Genomic DNA, 10,960 nt, shown 5'->3' on the forward strand with positions numbered 1-10,960 from the left:
GGAACTTCAACAGCTGGACTGACTCCTTCTGAAGGGGTGTGTGTTGTCGGGAAACGGATCCTCGGAAAGACACCTGATGGTTCGTTCCGTTGCAGCGGTGCGTTGACGCGCAGAGACTCACCTGTTGCTGCTAACACACCGGTTCCTCCTCCGGTTCCTTCCGCCTTCACCATGAACACAACTCCATGTTTGTTCCGACAAACATGGTTTCTGGTTAGTGTTTTGTACGTGAAATCAGCTGGGTTTTTTTGTGCCGTGGCGCGTAAAGTTGACCCTCCACAGCAGAGCGGCACGCGGCACGTCTCCTCCTGTTGCAACATGAAGTGGGTGTGAACACACGCAGCCTCATTCATCAGGAAGTTCAGTCCGGATAGTCCGATCAGAGCAGCAGCACAGGTGAGTTTGATTCTCTGTCTGTCGTCCAGATGCTTTACAACCAGATGTTTTACAGCCACATGTTTGGTTGTGTTGAGGAGCTGTCATCAGCTCATAAAAACACCACCTGGAGTCCTGTTTCTGGGTCGTGATGACAGGAAGACCCTCCGCTTTCATTTCAGGACCGCACAGGGGCTGCTGAACCGCAGATTTGACACCTGTAGTCTCTGAGGAGTTTCAAAGGGAAATTATGTGTTTGGACATTAATCGTCCTGAATCGACCGTCTGCTCCGTTTTCTGTCTGCAGGAACCTGAAACATTCTCTTTACGACGTGTCTCCGGTTCCACAGGAACTCTCACATATTTTAAGATGTTTCAAAACAAAAGACCGGAACTGCAAAGAGCCAAAAAATGCTGTGTGTTGCGTCACTAATCAGGTGTGTCCTGAGTGGGTGTGACCTCCACAAATTTACATCAGTGAGTGTTTCAGGTTTTTAAAGGGTGGAGTTAAATCTGTCTTTAAACTCAACATCTACAGTCAAGTTGTTTCCTATAATGTGATCTTCACTCCCTGAAAACCAACAAAGACCGCCAGACGGAGCTTTAGGTGTTTCTGCCTGTCCTCGGGTGTTTCTGCCTGTCCTCGGGTGTTTCTGCCTGTCCTTGGGTGTTTCTGCCTGTCCTCGGGTGTTTCTGCCTGTCCTCGGGTGTTTCTGGTGAGCTGCAGTTTACAGAATCACACACTAATCCCTCATCGCTCCACAGAGGATTTAAACTTTACACAATCTGTCTGTAATCGTTGAGATTCAGTGCAACAATACTGACTCACCACATCTTTTAAGTTTTCATGCTGAATGTTTCGTAGCTTCTGGTCACCGGAGACATTCAGAAGGAGCTTTGTGATTGGCTGACACACCAAGAAGGGAAGAAAAGTGACGTCTGCAGTTTCACATCTGATGTAATTGGTTTCAGGCTCCAAATCCAACATTGATTAAGAGCGAGTCGATCACAACTGGTGAAGCAAACAAATATCAGATCATCATGTTAAATCAATTCCCTTCAGTTGTATTTATAGAACACTGAATCACAACACAGGTTATTTCAAGGCGCTTCACACAGTAAAGCATTAAAGCTGCTAGTGCTGCTCGCAACTCCGAAATAAAGACAGATGGGTGAGGTCACTGCTGGTTGCTGCTCGACCTGGAACGAACCCACGACACATTATATTTATTTTATCATGTCTTTATGATATAGTTTTTAATACAGCGACAAATGGATCAGAACCTCTTAGTATCTGACGCTTTAATCTCCTCTGTCCAGATGAGCAACACGAAGGCAAACAGTGACAACAGCAGTCAGATGTCCAAGAAAACCAAAATGAGCGGAGACACCTCGACGCTACACCTGGACGGCATCCCTGCGGACACGCTCAGTAAGGTACGTGTCACCTGAAAAGCAAAGACGAGCTGCAGGCAGTTTACGTCCACAGGCAGCTAGATTTGCCCAGAATCTGTCGTGACGGCAACAAGTTATCATTCCTGGGGACCATCTGTGTTTCAGGTGTGGTTCAGGTGTAGTTTAGTTGTAGTTCAGGTGTGTTTCAAGTGTAGTTCAGGTGTGGTTCAGATGTAGTTTAGTTGTAGTTCAGGTGTGTTTCAGGTGTAGTTCAGGTGTGTTTCAGGTGTAGTTCAGGTGTGGTTCAGATGTAGTTTAGTTGTAGTTCTGGTGTGTTTCAGATGTAGTTTAGTTGTAGTTCAGGTGTGTTTCAAGTGTAGTTTAGTTGCAGTTCAGGTGTGTTTCAGGTGTAGTTTAATTGTAGTTCAGGTGTGTTTCAGTTGTAGTTCACATGTTTTAGGTGTAGTTTAATTGTAGTACAGGTGTGTTTCAGGTGTAGTTTAGTTGGAGTTCAGGTGTGTTTCAGGTGTAGTTTAGTTATAGTTCAGGTTTGGATCACGTGAAGTCTGTGGGCAGAGCGGTAACATGTGGGCGGGGTCAACACTTGTGAGCACTTGCAGTAGATTGTGGGTGCTGACTGTGTCCTGCATGTGCTCCATCTGATGATGTTGTATATCATAATGTTTGGTTTGATTCAGCTACGAGACACAGACGTCCTCCACGCCGTATGCGGTTTGAGCCCAGTCGTTCTTGGCGTTGCCATGGCAAAGTGTGTGCATGAGTTTGGGGGCAGAGCCTCTGAAACAGCACTGAAGTGAGCGCTGAATATGAGTTCAAATATGGATACTGTATCTCCACCTTTAATCATCATGAAGTGAACCTCCTCTGGTGTCGAAGCAGCAGTGAGCGTGTCGAGACACGAGACGGAGATCAGACGAGGACAGACGTGAGACATGAACAAACACGTCTCATGAAGGATTAGAACCAGTTGAAGTCAGTTTGGTTTTGATTGACTCCTCTATGTCATGATGGGCTTTTATTTTGAAGTCCATCCCCTTATTGTGTTTTATGAATTTATTTATGTCGCCATGACGACTCTGAACTGAAAGTGTGTGTCTGTCTGCTGCCCCCTGGTGTTTGAACAGGGAACCTGCTTCACTGTTTCAATAAAGTGTCTGTGTGAAGTTGCTACATGACTTCCTGTGTCTGTCCGGGGGTCCTCAGGTGGAGTCGTACCTGCAACCCTTCATTTTGACTCTGGAGAAGCTCGCCAAGGTTTCTGCTCGGCTCCGAAAGGATCTTATCCGAGGTCTGGGCAAACACTCGCATCACAGGGCACCAGTCAAGATGCTGCCCACCTTCGTCAGGGCCACGCCTGACGGGACAGGTGAGACACCTCAGCTCACGTAATAAACAGGAAGTCAGGTTAAAATGATCATAAACCTCCCACCACAACACAATGAAACACACAACAACACAGTGTTTGTCTCCCTGTTTAACGTCCTCTGGGGGGCGCCGTCCGTCCAGATGGAGGGGTGTTCTTTGTCGCAGCTTTGATTTCCTCAGGTGTTCGTCTGCTGCCCGAAGGAGAACCTGCAGACAAAACTCAATGACCTCCAATTCAAACAGAAAAACATTATTGACCTGAAAAGATTCAGACGGCTGTCGGTAAACTAGAACCATTTTAAAAGTGATTTATTTCTGAAGTGATTTAAATTAATCAAACGTCCTTCCAGAAAAAGGCGACTTCCTGGCATTGGACCTCGGAGGGACAAACTTTAGAGTTCTTCACGTCCGCGTCCTTGAGGATGAGCAGAAGGTCCTGAAGATGGACAGTCAGATCTGTGCTGTCCCGCAGGACGTGATGCTGGGGACCGGAGACCAGGTGAGACACGGAGACACAGAGACACACAGACACAGGGACACGGGGACACGAGGACATGCTGGGATGGACGAGATCATTAACCATATGTGTGTCTGTGTGTGTCTCTGTGTGTGTCTGTGTGTGTGCAGCTGTTCGACCACATCGCCGCCTGTCTCGGAGACTTCCTCAACTCCCAGAACCTGAAAGGACAAACTCTCCCTCTGGGATTCACCTTCTCCTTCCCTTGTGAGCAGAAAGAGATCGACAAGGTCAGACACACACACAAAACACACAACACAGACACACAACACACACGCACACACACACACACACACACACACACACACACACACACACACACACACACACACACACACACACACACACACACACACACACACACACACACACACACACACACACACACACAAGACACACAAGAAGACACAAAACAACATCAGCAACAGAATTAAAACCTTTCTCTCCAACATTAAAGTTGTCCTCATTCTGTCCTCACTCTGTCCTCACTCTTTCCTCATTCTGTCCTCACTCTTTCCTCACTCTGTCCTCATTGTGTCCTCATTGTGTCCTCATTGTGTCCTCACTCTTTCCTCACTCTTTCCTCATTCTGTCCTCACTTTGTCCTCATTCTGTCTTTACTCTGTCCTCACTCTGTCCTCATTCTGTCCTCACTTAGTCCTCATTCTGTCTTCACTCTGTCCTCACTGTGTTGGTTCTTGTGTGTTAAAGCGTGTCTCTGTGTGTGTGTCTGTGTGTAGAGCATCCTGATCCGGTGGACCAAAGGCTTCAACTGTTCGGGGGTGGAGGGCCGAGACGTGGTGTCCCTCCTGAAGGAGGCGGTTCAGAGGAGAGCGGTCTGTCCTACAAACATCACGTTTTTTTTAATAATTCTGGACATTCAGAGATGTCCTCTGTTTGTTTTTAATGCTGCTGACGAGACACACACTCACATGTCTGTCTGTGTCTCTGCAGGACTACCATATCGGCTCGGTTGCCATGGTGAACGACACCGTGGGCACAATGATGAGCTGTGGCTACAAGGACCGCAGTTGTGAGATCGGCATGATCATTGGTAACATCTGCAGACACCCTAAACATCTGCAGACACCCTAAACATCTGCAGACACGCGAAACACAGGTCTACTGGTCTCCACCATCTCCTGAAGGAAACATCTGCTTCTTTAGCTGTTATTAGCTTACAGAAGACCAGGTTGATTGACAGCTGACTCCTCCTCCTCCTCCTCTTCCTCTGCAGGGACGGGGACCAATGCCTGCTACATGGAGGAGATGAAGAATGTGAAGCGTGTGGAGGGCGAGGACGGACGAATGTGCATCAACACGGAGTGGGGCGGCTTCGGGGACGACGGCTCGCTGAGAGATGTCCTGACCGAGTTCGACGTGGTAGTGGACAAGACGTCCATCAACCCTGGCATCCACACGTACGTATGACCATCATTTACATCAGAGACAAACAAACAAACAATCAGTAAAATAAACAAACAGTTAAATATTGATTGTCTGGAGAGCGTTAGGTTCAAATACGGAGGAGATCCATTTAAGTATGACATGATGATGATGATGATGGTGATGATGGTGGTGGTGATGGTGGTGGTGGTGTTGATGGTAGTGGTGATGATGGTGATGTTGGTGATGTTGGTGATGATGATGATGATGGTGGTGGTGATGATGGTGGTGGTGGTGTTGATGGTAGTGGTGATGATGGTGGTGGTGATGATGATGGTGATGATGATGATGATGATGATGGTGATGTCCTGCACATTTTTCTCCATGAGCTTTAAAGCCACATAAATAGAAGCTTGTCCTCCAGGGGGCAGCAGCGCTCTGACATGTTTTTTCTGTTGATCTGCTGTCCTGCAGCTTTGAGAAGATGATCAGCGGGATGTATTTGGGGGAAATCGTTCGGCTGCTCCTGTTGAGGCTGACGGAGGACGAGCTGCTGTTCAAAGGACGGCCATCGGAGGCGCTGCTGACCCCAGGAAGGTTCCAGACCAAGTTCATCTCTGAGATCGAGGAGTGAGTGTCCGTGTTTTCTGTTTCACGGAGTCATCAGGAGGCGCTTTGTTTCATGAATAACTCTGTTGTCCGTTCAGGCAGGACGGCGGCCTGCATAACACCCAGAACATCCTGACTGGACTGGGTCTGGACTGGGATCCTGTCGACGCCCGTGTGGTGCGCTTGGTCTGCGACACGGTCTCTTCACGCTCTGCCCGTCTGTGTGCTGCCGCCTTGGCGACCATCGCCAACCGTATCCGTGTCAACCGCGGGCTGGACCATCTGAAGACCACTGTGGGGGTGGACGGGACGGTCTACAGGAAGCACCCCAAGTAAGTAGCTCCTCCTTAATGAAAATATAAAACTACACTTAGATCAACAACACAAAACATGGAGGTTCGGTCACTCAGGTAAAATAAATTGTTTGTATTGTGATGTTGTTTGTGAGGTTGTGTTGTTTGTGTTCTCTGGAGCTGCTGCCCTTAAACTCCTCCTTCCCCCATCCTCTCTCCCTCCTCCAGTTTCAGCGAGGAGCTCCAGACCGTGGTGCGCCTCCTCGCCCCCAAGTGTGACATCACCTTCCTTGTCTCAGAGGACGGCAGCGGGAAGGGCGCTGCCATGGTAACGGCTGTGGCGCAGCGGCTGGCTCTCCAGTCACGGCTGCTAGAGGACAGTGATGGTGAGGACGAAGAGGACGAAGAGGACGAAGAGGAGGAGAAGGAGGACAAGTAAGAGCCAGCGCTTCCAGAACGGATCTTAAACTATCAAACATTATTTTATAGATATTTTCAACTGTTACTGTTTTAATCGTGATGTGGACAGAGGTGGAGGAAGCACTTATTTCTTTTCAAAGTAAAAGTACTGAACTAACATTTTTACAGAAATAAAATATAAATTATATTGAAGTTACAAAAAGTGAAAATATTCCCGACACACACCGCGGTGGCCATCTTTAGAACAATAAATACTGATGCATTCAGCTGTTTATATTCAGCTGCTGAATTTACACCAAAGTCTTATTGGAACATGTAAAAACACCATAATTTATTTTCTGATTCTATTTAGACTTTTAAATGTGAAAGTGGCGAAAACAATGTTTATCTAAAGTAGCACAACATAAAGTATATACCTACCTACCTACCATTTACTGAATCTTCTCTCCACCTTCATAAAGTTTTTCCTGCTTAAGAACTGAAGTTTCTCTGTGAAGCTTTTTACCTCCAACGCTTCCATCTGTTTATTTTGGGAGCTTCCACAATACTAAATATTACTGATGATCGTTTTCACATTGATTCTACATCTCTGTTCATCTTTTTTATGCTTTGGGATGTTGCGAGGCTCCACCAACCTTCCTGCATCAGCCATGCTGCTCTAAATGTAGCTTCCTGCTTGTTGTTCAGTTCAGTTTTATTAAAGATGCACAGATGACAAAGGTCTTTTTAAAATACTGTTTATGAAAGTGCCAAAAATCCTTCTACTGTTTGTTTCAAAACAGGAAAAAAAAATTCAGTCAAACACAGAATAAGAGGTGCAACAAATAAAAGAATGAATGAATAAATAAATAAATGAATTAAAAAATTAATCAATGCACCAATTAATAAATAAATATATGAATGAATGATATTTTTTATGAATGAATACATAAATGAATGAATGAATGAATAAATAAACAAATACAGACATGCATACATACATGAATGAACAATAAAGGAAAAAACATGTTGAACCATCCAATCAGAACGGACTTTGTGTTTCTCTGATCTGTGATTGGTGGAGGGCTGATGACAGATTCTGTCAGTCTGGTTGCAGGTAACAGGTGAGTCAGAGTTTACCTGATGGAGTTTCTTCCTTCTTAATGAGACCATCAGAAATCACAAAGAGTCATGTGTCCATGTAGGTCTGATCCTCTTCGTCCCTCCCAGCATCTGATGTTGAAGTGAAGCACAGTTTATTTAGTTTTAGATTTCAAGAGATTTCAGAAAGTCACTGCAAAGCATTGTGGGAGTTGTAGTAGCTACATGTTAAGAAATAGTCTTTGCTCATCTGAAGACACCTTTAAGCTGCTGAGATAGAAACGAAGTGGAGCAGCGAGCGAACATCGAGACACAACGATGAGTTAATGATTGGCTAGAAGAGCAACCATGTGATTGGCTCATATGGCTCACACTACTCCGCTCCTCCTTCTCCTCCTCCTCCTCCTCCTCCTTTACCTTGAACAGTAGAACTAGTATCTTAAAATAGAACTTACTGATAGAACTTTGTAGTTTGGCTTTCTGGAAGATAATTGTATTTTCTTGATTCTTGTTGTTCTGGTTTTGAACCCTCATGGTTGAAATGAACTTATTGTAAGTCTCTTTGGATAAAAGAGTCAGAAAAATGAAATGTAATAAATGAAATGTAATGAGGCAAAGAGAAAACGAATATACTAATTTCATGTTTGTTCATCAGAAATATTCAGTGTGAAAAAACATATTTACATATTTAAATCATGTTTGAAACATGTTTTCACTGCTTACACTTCGTACACGTCGACACTGGAGCTGTGGAGACACCCAGAACCCAGAACCTTATTGATCAGTTGTGAACTGATCAGATTTGTGTGACAGGATGTTTCCAGAAACCTTTCAGTGTTTATTTTTTATTTCTGTGCTGAAACATCAGAGTTCGTTTTCTCTGACAAGACTGTTACAAATCATGTTTCATGTTTTAATAGTGCGACACTTTGATGATTTAAAAACATTTCAGTGAAGGAAGTTCAGACATGTGAAATACATGTTAAAGATGTGTTGCGATTGTGGTCAGACTCCTTCTTTAATCAGCTTGTAAATAACACTGATTCCATTATTTGTCCTTCTAACTGTTAAGACTCTTCTTCCTGGAGGATGAAGATGGTGGATCTCACTGATTACATTAACCTGCTTCTGTTAAAGAGGTGCATTTTAAAAAGGACACTTCCAGGGGAAATTACACCCTAAATAAAAAAAAATATCATAAGTTTCAGGTAAAACGTGAACGATCAGATGAGAAAATAATCACTGATTTGATTTAAGCATTTAAAACAGATTTGATGCGAATGAAAATCTGAGTGGTGCAGAGTGCTGCAGTTGAGAAGGGGGGCACTTTAGTTTTAACAGTCACGTGCTTCCTCCCCCTGCTGGACACAGATGGTAACTGCAGCCTGAACATGCTGCTCAGTGGAATGTGGTGTTTATCACAGAGCTGATGATGCAGCGGTGCAGCTGCTCTTCTGTATGAATATTTGTGGAGGGAGGATGAACCTTTTCTTTTGTTCTGTACAATTTAAGATCCGAGTGTCAATCTTCCAAGACATGAAAAACTCTGAAATATTCTGGTGACGAAGACAAAAATGAACGAGTCTGTCAGATGTTGGCATTTGATGAAGTTTCTGTCTTTTAAAGAATTCATTTAGAAATTCTTCTTCTGGTTTATGATGTGAGTCCAAGCTAAACACAAACTTTATCCTCTCATACCTGATTCAGTCAAAATCAATAAACTCTGTGGACGCCTGAGGATGTTGAAATACAACTTCGGCGTTGGTACACTGTAAAATGTAGATAAAAACAGAATTTGCTGATTTTCAAATAATATAAAAAACATATTTAACTAAAAGTAGACCAAAGACAACATAAAATATTAATAAACTGAGAAATTCTATTGTTTTATAAAGATATCTTCTCATGTTGAATCTGATGTCAGCAACACGTCTCTATGAAGTTGTTCCAGGATCATGTTCACCACTGAGCTGCATCACCTCTTCTTTTAACAACACTCTGGAAACGTTGGGGAACTGAGGGGACCAGTTTCTGGAGTTTTGAAAGTGAAATGTGGTCCCATTCTTGCCTGATAGAGGATTTCAGCTGCTCAACAGTTTGTTGTATTGTTCATGTCCTGATGCTCCAGATGTTTTCAATGATTGACAGGTCTGGACTGCAGGAGGCCAGTTTATCAGCAGACTCTTCTACTAGAGAACCATGCTGTTGGAATATGTGCAGAATGTGGTTGGACGTTGTTCTGCTGAATTAAACAAGACCTTCCCTGAAAGAGACGTTGTCTGGATGGCAGCATATGTTGCTCCAAAACCTGAATATATCATTCAGCATTAATGCTTCTGAGATCGTCACATTCTGTTTTTATTTACATTTTACACAGCATCATTATTTTTTTGGAACCGGAGTTGTATGATAAATCTTTGTGTCTATATCACTATGATTAAAAAATTCTATTAGAAATCAGAACAACAAACCACTGATGATTCTCAGCTGCTGATTAACCAGATTTGATGAAACTGAAGAGTTGTTACTGTTTATACCCTGACAGAAAGCCACATGAATTTCACGTGCAAAAACTCATGTGACCACATACACGTTGTTTTGAAACATTTTTATGTTTTAATGTGAAAATGTTTCCACAGATTTTCCCCTTGTTATCATATGTTGTAACGTGACGTGTCATACAAGTGATCACCTTCACTGGAGCCAAGAAGTTTTCTAGCTTCCTGGTTAACTTCTGCGTTATGTGCACCACTGCACATGCTCACGAGTCTTTCCTTCACAGGCCCCAAACAAAGTTTCAAGATTTTTTTTAATGTTGTAATACCGCCAGTGACCACTGGGAAATATCAGCAGCAATGATCAGCTTTAAAAAATATTAAAAATTGGAAAAATGTATCGGATCTCCAGCTGACTTAAACTCCTCCTGTGTATTCATCTGTTTACATACTGGTTTGTTTTCACACTGTTTTTTTCATGTGCCTGTTTGTTTACCTGCTGGTTAAGTTTACCTGCTGGTTGTTTACACACCGGTTATTTTTACACATTGATTTGTTTACACGTTGGTTGCGTTTACATTCCGGTGGTGTACATGTCAGTTTGCTCGACAATTTGTTCAAATACCAGCTTGTTTATGTGCCCATTTGTTTACACCTTGATTTGTTTATACAACAATTTGTTGAAACACCACTTTGTTTACATGCCTGTTTGTTTACACGCTGTTTTTTACACAGCAGTTTGTTTACATGCCAGATATTTACAAGCAGATTGTGTGGGTGCCAATGCTGTTTTGTCACCATTTTGCTTTCATGCCAGGTTGTTTACAACGTGGTTTGTTTACACACTGATTTGTTTACACTAGTTTGACAGAACCCTAATAGAAAGTGTTAAATATTAGCAAAGTTTTTGGACAAGCATAGTTATTATGGGTTGGTGAGAACCTGGAGACTGAATTCATTCAAAGCAGCAGTGTCACATTTGAAATCAGGAAGCTGTGATTTTT

At 43.4% G+C, this 10,960-nt stretch overlaps 1 protein-coding gene across 4 annotated transcripts; it reads left to right on the forward strand.

The window, feature by feature from the left end:
- Nucleotides 1–271: 271 nt before the first annotated feature.
- Nucleotides 272–6,780, forward strand: LOC138635534 (hexokinase-4-like). 4 transcript variants are annotated; one of them, XM_069723060.1, is made up of 11 exons: nt 272–396; nt 1,696–1,812; nt 2,995–3,157; nt 3,507–3,655; nt 3,784–3,903; nt 4,414–4,509; nt 4,628–4,727; nt 4,911–5,094; nt 5,534–5,689; nt 5,767–6,000; nt 6,190–6,780. In XM_069723060.1, exons 2-11 carry the CDS (start codon nt 1,696–1,698, stop codon nt 6,398–6,400), a joined length of 1,530 nt encoding a protein of 509 aa, XP_069579161.1. In that variant the 5' UTR covers nt 272–396; the 3' UTR covers nt 6,401–6,780. The 4 variants fall into 4 exon arrangements, with proteins under 4 accessions (XP_069579161.1, XP_069579163.1, XP_069579160.1 ...); XM_069723062.1 differs by lacking the exon at nt 272–396 and adding an exon at nt 1,048–1,091; XM_069723059.1 differs by lacking the exon at nt 272–396 and having other exon boundaries at nt 1,141–1,812.
- Nucleotides 6,781–10,960: the final 4,180 nt, after the last annotated feature.

This window comes from Brachyistius frenatus, unplaced genomic scaffold, assembly GCF_029030835.1.
Source record: "Brachyistius frenatus isolate BFR_SWC_R1_liver_20210118 unplaced genomic scaffold, ASM2903083v1 Contig_315, whole genome shotgun sequence".
NCBI lineage: Eukaryota > Metazoa > Chordata > Actinopteri > Embiotocidae > Brachyistius > Brachyistius frenatus.